At 45.5% G+C, this 15,621-nt stretch overlaps 2 protein-coding genes and 1 long non-coding RNA gene across 4 annotated transcripts in view; 1 reads left to right on the top strand and 2 right to left on the bottom strand.

Annotated features, from left to right (window-relative positions):
* Positions 1-538, bottom strand: part of Vwa2 (von Willebrand factor A domain containing 2) — a 25,794-nt gene extending 25,256 nt beyond the window's left edge. The window contains exon 1 of the mRNA XM_048338206.1: positions 483-538. Coding sequence (XP_048194163.1) covers positions 483-534 — 52 coding nt within the window. The 5' untranslated portion in view covers positions 535-538. The remainder of the gene's footprint in view (positions 1-482) is intronic.
* The window catches only part of LOC125346039, a 23,796-nt gene extending 13,663 nt beyond the window's left edge, over positions 1-10,133 (top strand). The window contains exons 2-3 of the long non-coding RNA XR_007209850.1: positions 9,379-9,381; positions 10,017-10,133. This is a non-coding gene — a long non-coding RNA (uncharacterized LOC125346039). The remainder of the gene's footprint in view (positions 1-9,378; positions 9,382-10,016) is intronic.
* The window catches only part of Tdrd1 (tudor domain containing 1), a 41,281-nt gene continuing 35,247 nt past the window's right edge, over positions 9,588-15,621 (bottom strand). Inside the window, exons 23-26 of one of the 2 annotated variants that reach the window (XM_048338204.1) lie at positions 14,754-14,978; positions 14,107-14,153; positions 13,715-13,803; positions 9,588-10,687 (exon numbers count right to left, since the gene is read on the bottom strand). In XM_048338204.1, the coding sequence (XP_048194161.1) occupies positions 10,684-10,687; positions 13,715-13,803; positions 14,107-14,153; positions 14,754-14,978 (365 nt within the window). In that variant the 3' untranslated portion in view covers positions 9,588-10,683. Of the gene's footprint in view, positions 10,688-13,710; positions 13,804-14,106; positions 14,154-14,753; positions 14,979-15,621 lie in introns of both variants that reach the window. The other variant, XM_048338203.1, reaches the window with a different exon arrangement.

The following is a 15,621-nucleotide window of genomic DNA, read 5'->3' on the forward strand; positions in this document are numbered from 1 at the left end:
GCAATATTCACAATAGCCAAACTATGGGCTCAGCCTAGGGACCCATCAATAGATGAATAGACAAAGAAAATGTGGTATATGTACACAATGGGGGTATTATTCATTTATAAAGGGAAAGGAAATTATGTCATCTACAAGAAAATGGATAGAACTGGAGGAGATTGGCCTGTGAAGTGAAATAAATCAGACCCAGAAAAACAAGTATTGCATATTTCTCTCATATGTATATAGAATTCGAAGAGTGGGGAAAAAGACATGAAAAGCAAAGCATTCCTTAGGGACATGGGAGGGACAGTGGCGGGGAGGGGAATAAGAAAGGACAATAGGAATATAATCGAAGTACTGTAAATGCAAATGTGAAAATGTGATAATGAAATCCATTAATTTGTAAAATATAGGTTAACAAAAAGGGATCAATGTAATTTGAAGCAATCCAAAGTCCCAATACTTTATTACCTACCCCATACCAGGAACCATCTTACCTCTGGAAAACAGGAAGATGCAGATAGCTTCCAGCAACAGCAAAGATGGCATATTGAAATGGCTCTAGGGCCAGGAAAGAAAGAAAACATCAAAACATCAGCAATGAGTTATGGCCTCACCCAATACAATAAATGCCACATAAGACACTGACCACCGTTGGTCACAAAAGGTACCTCAGAGCCCGCCCCCCCCCATAATAACTACAGCCCAGAGAAGCCACAGATTCCCCCCAAATGCCATGAAGACTTTGCTCCCTCAAGTTCCATTTTAAACAACATCTAACATCTTTCCCCCAGGCATCACTCCTCCCCTGAGCCTCAGCCTGGCCAACCTTGCCATGTACATGTCCCACCTTGGGTCTCAGTTCCTTCATGAAGAGTGAGAAGCCAACAAGATGAAGTCTGGGGCTCAACATCCTCCACCTCAAGGAAGTCATCAACCCTCCCTCTAGCAAAAGATTATTCTCCACAGAATGCCAGTGTTTTCAAAAGTTGTTTTTTTTATTGCCTAAGAATGCTCTATCATGGATCCACTTCCGTTCGGTGGGGCCTGATAGTTGAGTTCTAAGGAGAGCATTAGGGCAGAAAGTAAATGCTATTGTAAAAAACAACAACAACAACAACAATAGACCTTCACTTTGGATCCATAGAAGGGCATTCCTGAGGCTTCTAATTACATCTGGCCCAGGGAAAGGCATCATTACCATCTCAACCCCAGGGAAGATGCATACCACCATGTCTTAAGCTCAAATACAGTGTTAGAACAGAAAGAGGTTAGACAGAATGGAATTTGGGGTTCTCTCCAGTATAATTTAGCGGGGGAAACCAGAAAACACCCTAACAATAGGATCTTGAAAACCTAGTTTTTGTTCTTTGGGATCCAATATGTCTGAGTTGATTCTATTGTGCCTGCCTTCCCTGGCTGAGAGAAAACCAAAGATCCAGGGGTGTCAGAGCGAGGGTGTCAGCAGGAGCTCCCCAGGCTGGGTCAGTGAGGGAAAGTTCAGCTTGCCATGGAACTCACATGCTTCCTGCCAGCTTCCAGTCCCTGAGCAGCCCAGCAAGGCACACTGGGAGAAAGACCAGTACTCTGAGTACTCAAGTACACTGAGTACTGGTCTTTCTCTCAGTGTGTGTTTTCCTCCTAGGACACACACCAGAGGCAGGACAAGCCCCCACCTGCCTCTGGGACAAGGCTGTGGATGAGGGGTGTGCTAGGGCAGAGGCAAAGGACACCTCAAGGCTGCCCTTAGTTTTCCGGCAGGCTTCTGGCTGACACTTTCTGACCTGAGCACATATATCCAGCCTATTGATGATTTGTAGAATGAGGATACCAGCCACCACCTCCCTACCTTGTGGTAGGGATGAAGTATATGTGTGTGGGGGAGGGAGGGCTGGTGACTTCCTTGAGGTTGCAGAAAATGAGCATGCTGAGCCCCAGTCTTCAACTTGCCAGCTTCTTACTCTTCATGTGGTGTTATTAGAAGGTCCTGATGCACACACAGCAGTCTATTCAGGCTCCCGCCCTCCACGCCACGAAACCAACCTAAGCCACCCCACTCTGCTCCTATGTGCCTCTGCTTGCCCAGTGGATGTTTTCCAGTCTCCTAAGTTTCTGCTCATTAAAATACAATTTATGTTGGCAATGGGCAAACAGCTGAGGCTGGGCCTATGTTTCTCACCAATGTTTGGATCAGAGGCCTCCTGGCCAGCACCTCTCCCTCCTGTTCCCCCAAAACCACGGCTCATCCCGGAACTGCTCTGTGACACGCATGTCTCCGTGGCTGATGGCCGACACCTAGGACCGGGATTGTGTTTCAGTCCCAGCTGGAGCCCAGCTACCGTGTCCTGCCCGGGATAGAAAGACAGCCCAGTGCACAAGCTCGCTGGGTAAATAACACGTCCAGATGAGCTCAGCGGGAGGAGAGATTCTTCCAGGTGCACCATTGTGCTCAAGCATCCACCATAGTCTTGCCCACCAGACAAGTTCTTTTTGTTTTTGAGATAGAGGTCTTGCTATGGTACCCAAGCTAGCCTTGAACGCCTGGGCTCAAGAGAGTCTCCCATTTCAGCCTCCCAAATATCTGTGACTACAGGTATGCACCACCATGCCCAGGTATTGTTGGGGTTTTCTTTTTCAAGGATAAATTCCACAGTAAAAAACAAAACAAAACACCACCGAAACAAAACACCTTTTTACCAAGTAGAGCCTTTTTTCCACCTCCCTACCCAATGCTACCAGGCTCTATCATCATGTCTTCTCTCCTAATTCTCATGACTAGCTACTGAGGGTGTGTTAATTTCATTTTGCAGATGAGAAAACTGAGGAAAGGAAAGGTGTTTTTATCCCATGTCACACAAGTCCTTGTGGATCGAGCTCCATTCTGGCCTATTTAAGCCTATCACCCTCGGGGTTTTGAGGAAAGGCTCTCTGAGAAGGTTGAACAAGGAGATGAGATGTGTTGTGGCTGAAGGGTGAGAGGAGATGGTTGACTAGAAGTCTGGGCTCCAGGAGGAGACTATGAACTATGGATAGTAATAGAGAAACAAGCATCTGCTCCACTGAATCCTGCCCTTTGGCATTTCCCACCCACTCATACCTGCCATGAACTCCCACCACGGAGTACGTGAGATTTCTAGGGCCCCTCTGCATTCCTGTACAAAGTAGCTGAGGGGCAGAGACAAGAACAGACCCTGGGTCTTAGTGACACCTGGTCAAGCCTTTTCCATGACAGAACACCTTGCTCATCACCCCAGTTCCTTTCTGTCCCATTACTCATGCTAACCCCACATGGGTTCCCAGATTCTGGGCTGCTCCTAGAAGCGCCAGCTTGCTTAGAAGTTCTTCATCTGATTGTTGCCTTGGGTCTGGGTCCTGGTTCCACACAGTGCCAGCGTTTGCCACAGTGCATGTGAGGTCTGCTACAGGATGCCACCGATGCATTCCACTGCGCACAAGCCAAAGGTTACATCTCCCACAATGTGCCAAGAAACAAAAGCCCAAACAAGGCTGCTTTCTAAAGAAGGTGCAGGACAGTGATCAGAGGTGCAGTTAAGTGTAGGGTGAAAAAGGACCCTACTTCTCCTAAGGAAACACAACTGCACCCCCAAATACTCACTGAGCCCTTGGCAGCCTGCTGCCGTCAGCAGGATGGAAACCTTATTCCTTAGCAAGAGCAGCTGACACCTGAACAGGAAGGCTAAAATCAGAGGTGGAAGTCTCTAGCTGGGAGATCCTCGCTGTCTTCCGCTCTAACAATCATCTTCTGTGTGCGTTTGGCAGGCTATCTGGCTCAGGCTCAGAGGGAGCACATTTCTAGTTTGATATGTCTGAGACAATGATGGGTTTGGATGTTTGTTTTTGAGGCAGGGTCTCACTATGTTCCCTATGCTGATGCCAAACTCCTAAGTTCAAGTGATCTTCCTGTCTCTGCCCTTTGAGAGGCTACAAGTACAGAGCAACACCACATAGGTAGGAGGAGCATTTTAGAAGCTGCCCTTACAAAGTCAAGTTCCCCCTAAACAAATCAGCAAATTTTCAGAATCCAACAATCTGACAACCAAAGAAAAGTCAGAACCAAAGGAATGGTGACACTGGAGGTCCTGTGAGATAGAAGCATCTAAATAAATGATTCCAAAGGACCACTTAAAATGTTCATTTCATTTAGTGGCACTCAGAACCCTGCAGGGTAGGCATTCCTGTTTCCACTTTTATAAATGAGGCCCATGTTTGTACAGATGGCTTTCTTTACTCAAGGTTGGTACTCTACTACTTAAGCCACGCCCTCAGTCCCATCTTCGCGCTAATTAACTGGAGATGAAAGTACCACTGAGTTTTCTGTCCTGGCTGGCTTAGAATCATAAACCTCAGATCGCAGCCTCCTGAGTAGCTATGACTACAGGTATGAGCCACTGGTGCCTGGCTGGTTTATCTTTCTAAATGTCCCATTGCAGCAGGGAGCACTGATCATAAGAGAGGCCAACCTAAAACTAGGTCTCACGTTTCCTCATCTGCACAAACATGGGCCTCTTTAAGTCATTCCAAGGATCTTGAGGTTATTAAAGGCAGAGGACCGGGCAGGGAGGACTCACAGTAACTCTAAGCTCTGGATGATAGACCAACAGGCAGAATTAATGCAAAATCTTTCAGTGATGGTTCTCAGCCACACAGGAGTGACGAAGGAAGGAACCATCCTCTCCTGGGATTTTCCTCTGAATCCAATCCGGGAAATGCTTGTGGAGCTGAGCTGGATGTCTATGGAGGAAGACAAGGCCCCTGAAGCCTTTGGAACCCTTTAGTCACTAGACGGTGGTGGCTTCCCACTGCTGAGAGCCAGGGCACCTAGCTCTTCCCTGGTATGGCCTCTTCCAACTGCACTGGCAAAACTCTGACTTCTCTCTGACCAGTTCCTTGATGACAGACGTTTCTTAATGCCACATTTGGGAGCAAAACAGATCATGAAGGCTTAGGCCCGAATACTCTCAATGCTTCCAGGGTTTAATTAAAGAAGTTTGTCATTTGAAAAGCATACTGGTTTTAATGATTCATCCCCAAGACATGACAGGCATAGCACAGTACCCTAAACCCCCACTGAAAGGCTCAGGCTGAGCCTTGAATTCTGCAGCCAAAGGCAGCAATACGCCCTCCTACCGTCTTCTCTTCTGCCAGATGCCTATGGCCTTTTGAAATCCCAAGATCCTAAGGTACAACGACGAGGCCCATTTTTCTGCCTAGGCAGGTGGCCAAAAGCTGAGCCCTGAGATTTGGAAGGAAAGGGTGTGGGTAGCAGGGCTGAGCCAGGTGTGAGTTTAGGGGAGCTGATGAGAGGAGAAGTTTCTCTGACAGGTCAAGTCACTGTTAAGACAAATCCTGGACTTTCCATGGCTCAAGCGCATACCTCTGGAGTTCAGACTGCAGAGATTTTGCTGGGGGGGGGGGGGGGGTGTGGGGGGGAATTTGGCCACTGGGTTGGGGTGGGGGGGGACGATTTCAATGAGCCATCTGATATTTGTATAGGTCGTGTGTGTGTGTGTGTGTGTGTGTGTGTGTGTGTGTGTGTGTGTGTATGGGGGTATGACCTGGAAGTTTCATTCAGAAGGAGATTCTCCAGCCATGGTCCCCTAGGAAGCGCACCCCAGTGCCAGGCAGCTCGGGTTTCACTCGGTGTACCTTCCTCCACCCACAAATTCTCAAGCCCCTACCCCTTACCTGCGTGCGTGCCCCTCGGCTGGCTCTCCAGGCCGGCTCCCCCTTCTGCGATCCCCACCAGACCGCCCCTCGGGGAGCGGGGAGCGGGGAGCGGGGAGGGACGGCGCGCTCCAGGTGCGCCCTCCCGGGACGCCCACTTTGCCAAAAGGCCGAGCTCAGGTGGGCGCAGAACAAAGCCCGCAACGCCTGCATGGGGCGGCCCCTTCTCCGCGCTCCGGTCCCGGGTGGCTGGCGCCAGGAGGGGGTCCGCTCCCTGCGGACGGAGTCGGACTCGGGGCGCACGCGGGGTGCCCCAGCGCCCCGGCCGGCCGGCCGGTAGACTCACGCGATCACTCACCGGGCAGAGCGCAGGGCAACGAGGCGGCGGCGCTCAGGGTGCCGGCGAGGGCTCCACTCGGGCCAGGGGGCGCTGCGGCCCGCAGCGGGGACGCCAGCCACGTGGGACACCTGTGGCTCCCTCCCGGGAGGGCGGAGGCGAGCGGCTGGAGCCCGCGGAGATCGGGGTGGGGGGGGGGGGCGCTGCTCCCAAGGAAGGAGGCGCTTCTGGGAACCCTGCTGGCCTCGCCCCTCACGGTTTCAAATGAGGCGTTGGCCGAGCCTGGCAAAGTAACAAAGTACTCCCAGCTGGAGTCGATCTCTGATCATAACCGTGCCATCCCTGGCTACTTGTCAGGTTTTCTTGCTCAGACCCATGAGAAAATGTTGATTTTGGCATCGTTTCTATTTGTCCTGGCACTTGACTTTTATTAATCTGTTTGTCCCATTATTGCAGTTGGGTGGTAATAGACTTTTCGGGTTTCTGGTTTAAGTCTGCAGGGTGCCCAGTTTGTGTTTTCGTTGCTTAAAAAAAACAATCATTGCAGGGCAGAGTAGCAAGTTTTGGTCCAATGCTTTGTACAGAGACAATTTTCAATGAATGTTGGCTATTATCTTATACTTTTCATACATCAGCAACAAAGTTGGCCTAATGTGTGCTCTTGCAACAACAAAAAAATAGAAAAATGCCAGTAAACAAATTGAAAATTCAGATATTCCACTGTAGCAGTTGATACTGTGCATGTGCTTTCTGTCATCCTAGCCCTATAAAACTTACATAGTTTAGCTTATTCCACAACAGCAGCATGTTAGCCAGGTTTCCATGTTTTAAGCCACTCTATAATGTTCTAGATGCATTTAACCCATGTGCTATTTTGAACACTAAACTTTCAGTTTTCATAATGTCATTAAGTTTCTTTGTACTTTCGCCTAATTCCTTGGGATAGAGCATAAGACAGGCAGCTTAGACATTTCAAGATTTAAAAAAATGCATCTTATCAAATCACCTTTCAGGAAGCTGACTTATTTCCTCCTTTCTGTTCCTTTCCCCTTAGTTCCTCATAATGTCCATCAGAGAAGCAAAGAACAATCCTTTTATAACCTTTTCAAAAATGTGATCCTCAGATCTCATCCTCCTGAGTTGCTAGGATTACAGGCATGAACCAATGATCAACCAATCTGGCTATATCTAGTAATGTATACATCATAAATGCTGTCTTAAAATGTGAATTGTTTCACAAATTGTCCTGTACAGTGTCTCTGTGATAAACACACATGGCACAGTGAATTCGGTGAATTCTGTGCAGTACTCCACAGCATACATTTGAAAGAACCCAGTCTGGCAGAATCACCTTGGCTTTAGAGACCCAGTGGTTTGGGATGCTCCAACTTGCTCTGCTTATTGCTTTTGTAACACAGATACTTTCATTGCTGGGTTCCCCGATTTACCAAGGGTAACAAATGTAACGATTCTCAACCCTGTGGAACCCCAACTCATTCTCTGCATCCAGCTCTCCCCACCCCCCCAGAAGATATAAGTACACAGGAAAAGAACAGCAGAAAGGAAGAGGCCCCTGCAAAACTGATCCCACAGAACAGCCACTTAACCAGAGCTCAGTTGAGAAATGAATAGAAAACTAATGTCTATTAAAATGACAAAACAGCCACCCCAGGCAGCAGGTTAGACAAGGATGGCCTGAAGAACCAGGAATAAGAATATGGTAGTGGGGTCATGGGAAGCAGAAATGCTACCCCTTGGGTTTCTAAATAGGCACTGACCTAAAGATGAAAAGCATATACCTCAATGCCTTCTAAGACAGTTAAAAGAATGGGCAGGGTTACACCCAATTTTCATTTGAGGAACATGTTGTTTGACTGAATCAAATAAACATGAGATTGCATGAAGGCAAAGGCTTGGGTAACAGAGTCCCTCGACTAACATTGGAAATAGCCAAATGCTCTAGGACAGCACCTTGTCAATACTTGCCAGCCATCTGGTCTCCACTCTCCCAAGATCAACTTTACTGTTAGTTTCCTACTTAGATACATTTGCGCAAGGGAGTCATGGGACAGGTTGTGTGGTAATCAACGCACCTTGGAATTGGCTCTGCTCCTGGCTTCCACGAGCACAGGACCATCCCTCCCATCTGCAAGGTCCATCCCTCCCTCCTGCAAGGTTCGTATCACAGGGGCTGGACAGCTTTCCATCCCATGGTTATCACTTCAGGGCTAAAAAGCCACCACAGCATATAGATGAGCCAGGCGGATAAATCTCTGTAAAACCACCACCAGATTCTAGGAGGGTATCTGAAAGCTACTGCTTCCCCAGGGAAATAATTGCAGTTCCTTAACAATGATCAGGGCAAAGTGACCTGGCTTATTTAACACTTCACAGTCAGCCTTTGGGGTCCTTGAGCTGTGGGAAAGAGCAGTGTTACCACTAGCTCCAACTGCCCACTTCAGTCAGCTGTGTTGGTGACGAACCCACTAGAAACAATGGCTTCCAGTAAGAGCCAGTTGCTTTTGGATGGCATTCTCTACCATGACTTAAATCCTCCCTGCAAGTTTGGCAGTATAAGCTGCAGGCATGCATTGGTTTCTCGAGTATTCTGCAGTAGCAGAGATCAGTTTCAGGTCGATCACCCTCGTTCACACTTCTACACAGAAGTATTGAATATGCCTTTCCCTGCTCAGCCTGAGAGCTCAGTTTAATCCATCTAAAAATCTTCTTCCTTGGAAAAGTAGAAATGTTATTTACCTTGGTATTTCTGCCTAAACTGCTTGTCTGGATAGTTTCAGACTTGGTGTATTTATTGATGGCCAAGCATGGTCTTTTGAGAGGTCTTGCATAATACTATGTCTAGCAGGACCACACTAAACCACAGATTCAGCACCAATCAGAATGTCAGGCACAAAATTGGGACTTACTATTTGTTGAGTAAAACATACTGCAGCCATATTCAACTAGGAAACATCTAGGTGTATTCAGAAATGAGACATGGTGTCCAATACTTGGGACTGTGAAGCTGGTACTACAGCTCTATTCATCTCTTCTAGGGAACCAACTCAGTCACCAAATATGGAGCTCCATCTAATTAAAGCTGTTTTGATGTGAATTTCCAGCACTGCAGGCTACGATGCTACAACTGGAAGAAATGAAGTTTTACACGTCATCTTTTGTAATCTCTTAAGGGCTAGTTCTCCCTTGTCAAAAGGCCAGTTGTCTGTCTCCTAGTTGTCATTTGCATGTGGCTTTCTGGATGAAGGGGAGCAGATGGGATGAACAAAGACATCTACTTCTGCAGGGACATTGCATGTGATTCCTTTGCAAAGAAATCAGTGCAAAGCCAGCAGGAAGCATACACAGTGGAGCTAGTTGACAAGCAAAGGTTTTATTTGAACAAATCAGCATAAACTTTAAATACACATCGATATTGAGTAACATCTTTCTTTTTCTTTATTGTCAAAGTGCAACATCTTTACATGAGGAAAAAAATCTACTTCATCTAACAGAGTGGCTGATCTCAATTACCAGGCTTTTTTCTTTTTCTTAAATTAAAGATACCCACACCAGTCTTTCAACTATGTACTCTGAGTGGGAGACATCTTAGGTTATCACAGTCTGGAAATTAAATTACATGAACATTCTCAAATAGAAACTTTGGGGCTGGCAGGGAAGTCAGCCGGCCCATAATTCTTAGAAAAATAACTAAAAATTTTTGCATCAAGAAAATATTTACTCAAACTCAGCTTTTAAACTTAAATTGGTAACTACAGGTGTGGGTCACGAAACAGTAAATTTTTTTTTTTTTTTTTTACAACCAAAGTCTGACTGGCTAGAGCTTTGGAAGGACATGTGGATGGCAGGAGCAGAAAGCCCCCCTCCCCCTCCAATGGATCAGTCCAGAATCCAGGCCAGACTTTGTGGCCAAAAGCATCAAGGATGGAGAGAAGACGCTGGTGACCTTGGAGTGGGCAGGAAGAGGCGAATGATGACACGGGAACACTAGGAAATACTTCAAACATAGAGGAAATAATGAAACTAATGAATTCACAAATTAGACTTATTGGACATTAGCATGGAGCTATATTCCTTCAGTATTTTTAAGTAATCCAAGGTTACAGGCCTGGGGCTATAGTTTTGAGGTAAGATTGCTTGCCTAGCATGCATGAGGCCCTGAGTTCAACCCCTAGCATGGTCCAAAGGATAAGAGAGTCATACGTATAGCAGGGAGCCCCTCTCTACACCTTCGTAGAATTCCATGAACTGTCTCTCTGTGTGTGTGTGTGTGTGTGTGTGTGTGTGTGTGTGTGTGTGTGTGTATCTTCTAGGTTGTTGTTTTAAATTTTGTTCTTGTTTTTTATTTTTAGGCAGGGTCTCACTATGTAGGGCTCAGACTGGCCTGGAATTCATAATCCTTCTGCTTTGGCCTCCGGAGTGCCAGGATGAATCTTTTGTACAAGATTTGGTGGGAAGAACTTGGAGGGAAAAAGAAAAAAGAAAACAAACCAACCTAACAGAACAAAGTAAGGGAATAAGTGGAGGCACAAAAGATCATTAACGAAAAACCGGAGGAAGAAAAAAGATTCCAATGAACAAAAACACAATGTGCCGTGCTTCTCTCTTAAGTCACTGCTGTTTCTTTCCTCCTAAGCATTTGCTTCGAAAGGACACTGTTATCTGTAAGAGACAAACCAACCACCATTACGCATCATGTAAAAACTCCATCACTGTGCTTAATGTCTGCTTCAGGTAAGCAAACCTGAATATTCACTTTTAACTGACACAAGACATGTAGATCAGACCTGTCAAGTAAGTTCAATACCAACATAATAGTCATGTTTATTAGTTTTCATTAAGAATTCTATTAATGACAGCTGTTTATCTTCCCCTTCACTACTGGTATTCTTCAAACATTAAAAAAAAGTATTGATTTGTGATTTAAAGCCTTTATGACTTGAGTAATCTATGACAGTCTATGCTCTTACCACCACCTCAGTCCTGTTTCAGGCAATTTACAATTGTTAATAAAACAAATTCCTTCGGGGCTAGGAATGTGGCTCAGTGGTAGAGTGCTTGCCTAGCATGCATGAAGTCCTGGGTTCGATTCCTCAGCACCACATACACAGAAAAAGCCAGAAGTGGCGCTGTGGCTCAAGAGGTAGAGTGCTAGCCTTGAGCAAAAAGAAGCCAGGGACAGTGTTCAGACCCTGAGTTCTAGCCCCAGGACTGGCCAAAGGGAAAAAAAAAAAAGCAAAAAAAAAAAAAAAAACACAACACAAATTCCTTCACAGATGATGAAATATATTTTTTTCGGTTGTAGGGCTTGGACTCTGGGCCTGGGTGCTGTCTCTCTGAGCTCTTCGGCTCAAGGCTAGTGCTCTACCACTTGAGCCACAGCGCCACTTCTGGTTTTCTGGTGGTTAATTGGAGATGAGTCTCTCAGGGACTTTCCTGTCCCAGCTGGCTTTGAACTGTGATCTTCAGATCTCAGGCTCTTGAGTAGCTAGGATTACAGGCATGAGCCACCAGTGCCCGGCTGAAACAACATTTTTTTAAACACATTCTCCTCTGTCTCTAAGAAGAATAATTTAAAGGTGAAAGAAGTGTTTGAACTGGGCTGGGGATATGGCCTAGTGGTAGAGTGCTCGCCTCGTATACATGAAGCCCTGGGTTCAATTCCTCAGCACCACATATACAGAAAAAGCCAGAAATGGCGCTGTGACTCAAGTGGTAGAGTGCTAGCCTTGAGCAAAAAGAAGCCAGGGACAGTGCTCAGGTCCTTAGTTCAAGCCCCAGGACTGGCAGAAAAAACAAAACAGAAGTGTTTGAACTGCATTTTCACCACTATAAAGAAAGTAGGCTAAAACAGAAAAACAAAGCAAAACAAAGAAAGTAGGCTTAGAAAACCCCTGTGTGCATTTTTTTTTTAATATCTGCCCCTGATTTTACAGTCTGTAGGATGGGCCTAGGGAGGCATTGCAGGCCAGCACACGGCAGCTTGAGGAGCGAGATGACGCAGCTCTGAGTCCTAACACCCAAGCTCACATCCCCACGTGTGCTACAGCTGGTGTGGTGGGCCCTGGCTTCTGCAGGTAAAGAGGAGGGTCTACTTCCCCTGCAAGGGTACTGTGAGGAGGAAAAGCATCAAGCACTTGATGGAAATAAGGCACTACACAGGTATCAAGTATATTATTGTATCTAAAATATGTATTTATTCACACAGAAGTGGAAAGCTAGTTTATGCTTCTACTTCCTTTTTTTAAGCTAAGAAGCCCTGTCTCCAATTGACCTTAAAACAATAGTAAATACAGGTTTCAGCTTAAGCTGTGTGTGTAAGCACTGTCGCTATCCTGATGGGAAAAGCCTACTTCTCAGGCAGATAAAAGTGCATACCACTGAAATCAGCTTGATTAAAACACCATGACCAGTGCTAGATAAAATTACATTTGGTAAGTTCATGAGTCTGCATGTTCCTCACTCTATGAGATCAAAATTACTATTAAAGTTTAAGTGTAAACTCAAACACTGGAAGCAGCAGACAACACTAAAACTCAAGGTTATTAGAAGGAACTGAAGGTTATAATTGCAACTGTTAAGTCAGACATTAAAAATGGCCCCAGATTTACATGCTGATATAAATCATGAAAGTAAAAACTGTTGATCCTGCAATTAGGACATTTAGCTTAGCACTCAACTTCACATTCTTAAAGACAGAGTTAACATTATCCCACAGGGGAAAAACAAAACAAAACATTGTTGGCTCCTATTTGAGATGAACCTCACCTTTGGCTCTATCTTCAAATGACCTAATGCACACAGTACTTAGGCCAACAAAAGCACAAGATCCTTTGTTATTGGCTGAACAGCAAGCAGTTCAAAGTTATAAGAAGCACTGTTTTAGAAGTTCTAACTGGCTAGTGCTCATGAAGATTTTTAGTTCTGTGGTGGTGGTACCAGGGTTTGAACTTAGGGGTTGGTAGGCAGATGCAATACCATTTGAGCCACACCCCAGTCCGTTTTGCTTTCATTAGTTTTTGAATAAGGTAGCCCATATACCCAGGCCAGCCTGGACTGCATTCCTCTGATTTAGGCTTCTTACATTTCTAGCAGACAAGCATGACACTGTGCCTGGCTTGATCATAGGGTGGTTTCTGAAGGCCATACTATGATGAGATAATTTGCTTAATGAAGGGGAAAAAACAGACAAAAATGTGGTTCAGAGTCATTAATATTTTCTGTAAATACTGGAGTCATCAAAGCCCAAAGGGCTGATGCTTTAGTTTGAAATGACATCTGCTATTGGTCCGGCCCACTTTCCATTCTATGTCCTTTAGGACCTCTGCATGAGAACTTTCAAAAACTTGTAGCAAAATGTGAGATGACTTCAGATCTGGACACGTGGGGTTTGAAGCTAAAGCTTCATCTCCCAACCATCTCTCTAAGTCTTTCTGCCTATGAGAGAATTCTCAAAGTCAAACAACAATGAGGAAAGGCCAGGACAACCCAAACGCCCCTGGGCTCGGGTCCACGAAGAGATCACACTGCAGGGAGAACATCCCAGTCTTAAGTCATGACATCCTAAATGAAGCCCTGCCTCACAGTGGGGAGGGGGGGAGTGGTTCACACCAACTGCTCCGTCCTGACAGCCCAGCTAGGGACACCCTCGGGGCCACTACAAAAGTAACAACAACAAATCACACTTACCTTTTTAGCAGATTTTTCATTTCAATAAATTTACTTGGGTTGGTTGGATTGTTTAAGAGGAAGAGAAGAATCTGCTCATGTTTTTCAACCTATGAGTGAAAAAGAAAATAGTACAGTTTATTTTCTAAAGGAATTTCTTTTTTTTTTGGCCAGTCCTGGGCCTTGGACTCAGGGCCTGAGCACTGTCCCTGGCTTCTTCCCGCTCAAGGCTAGCACTCTGCCACTAGAGCCACAGCGCCGCTTCTGGCCATTTTCTGTATATGTGGTGCTGGGGAATCGAACCTAGGGCCTCGTGTATCCGAGGCAGGCACTCTTGCCACGAGGCTATATCCCCAGCCTAAAGGAATTTCTTTAAAACGGTGTGATTCCACTTAGAGGGATTTTTTGCCCACCTGCTTCTGTAACTCTGTGCAGCAACAATTCCTCCCATGTGTCTTGTCTACAGTAAATGGGGAGAAAAGGTAGGATATAAGGTAAATGACAAACAACTTGAACAAGTATGTTTCTGCTCACAAGCCTGGCCTTTTCCACTTTAAAGAACAGATCAGGGTGCAATGTTGTCTACCAACCTGTTTTTTGTTTGGGTTTTTTTTTTTTTTTTTGGTTATTGTTTAAAAGTAACCCACATGTTGCGAGGGCTAGGTCCTCTGCTTATGTATGGGATCTTTCACGGATGGGCGGTCTGCCAAATGCGCATCTTACGAAATACTAGCAAAATCCCATCTCTGGGAATTTACTTCTTTGCATTCTGGTTCGGATCACACGTGAGCTGGACGAAAGGAGCGGAAAGAATCCTTGATCTGAGCTCTCAGTGACCATTTCTCCAACAACGCTGATGAGCCTGACCCATGGACTACCTTTGCCGCCCCCAGATCTGAGGCCTGTGCGGAAGAGGAGGGCGAGGAAGGGACTGTGGCCGGGGAGGGGGGCGGGGGGCAAAGCAAAGCAAGATCAGGTCAATTAAAGGTGACAGGCTCGGCTAGCTTTGACATCGACACATCTGCTAGTAATTACACGTTTGTTTTAAAGTCACCTTCACCTTTATTGAGAGCACTTGGCTTCAGTGCCATGTTTTGTGTCAGATCATGCATCACCAGCTTCTCGGCTACGTTGATAGTGCCGTTCTCGGAACACTTCTCCACAGACACCGTGTGAACATTCTTCGCGATCCTTTTCACAGAAAGCATCACATGCTGATTCAACATGAAATTTTTTAGTAGCTCTATCATTAATTGAGAACAGCTTCCATTCAGTTCTGTCAGTCCTGGGAGGGTGGGGAAGGGCAAAAGAAAGATGATGGCTCCTTTTCAAGTCTCTTTTTAAAAACAGAAACAAGAGGATTTTCTTGGTTGTTTTTAATGTATTTGTGAAGTTAGTTCTTTTTGCTTTCATTATTTTTCCTTTCATTTATCCCCCGTTATCACTGTATTTGATTTTGGCACCCTGTATATCGTATATACATTTATCTGAATTGGGGAATGGAAGGGGAACAACAAACTGGTGAGACAAAGGAAAATGGGTAAACCAATGTAGTAGCAATACTCACAAGACAATATGTTGGAAATAAACTTTACAACTTGGGGGGCACCAGGAAAGTAGGAGAAAAACAAAGGAGGGGGTAACAATGTTCGGCAAGAAATATACTCACTACCTTACATATGTAACTGTAACCCCTCTACACATCACCTTGACAATAAAATTAAAAAACAAAACAGATCCTATTTAGGTAAATTAATCAATGGTCCACATGCCAAAGGCTGGCTTTCTTTAGCTAGGTTACTCTGATATCCTACTGCTGTTGACATAGAAGATTCCTGTTTATTCAAATAAATGGCTATTGGTGACCTATAAGGTATCAAATATGTCAACCCTCAATGTACTAATGGGAGAAGCAAATAGTGGGAAAG

The sequence above is a fragment of the Perognathus longimembris genome, chromosome 2 (assembly GCF_023159225.1).
Source record: "Perognathus longimembris pacificus isolate PPM17 chromosome 2, ASM2315922v1, whole genome shotgun sequence".
Taxonomy (NCBI): Eukaryota; Metazoa; Chordata; class Mammalia; order Rodentia; family Heteromyidae; genus Perognathus; species Perognathus longimembris.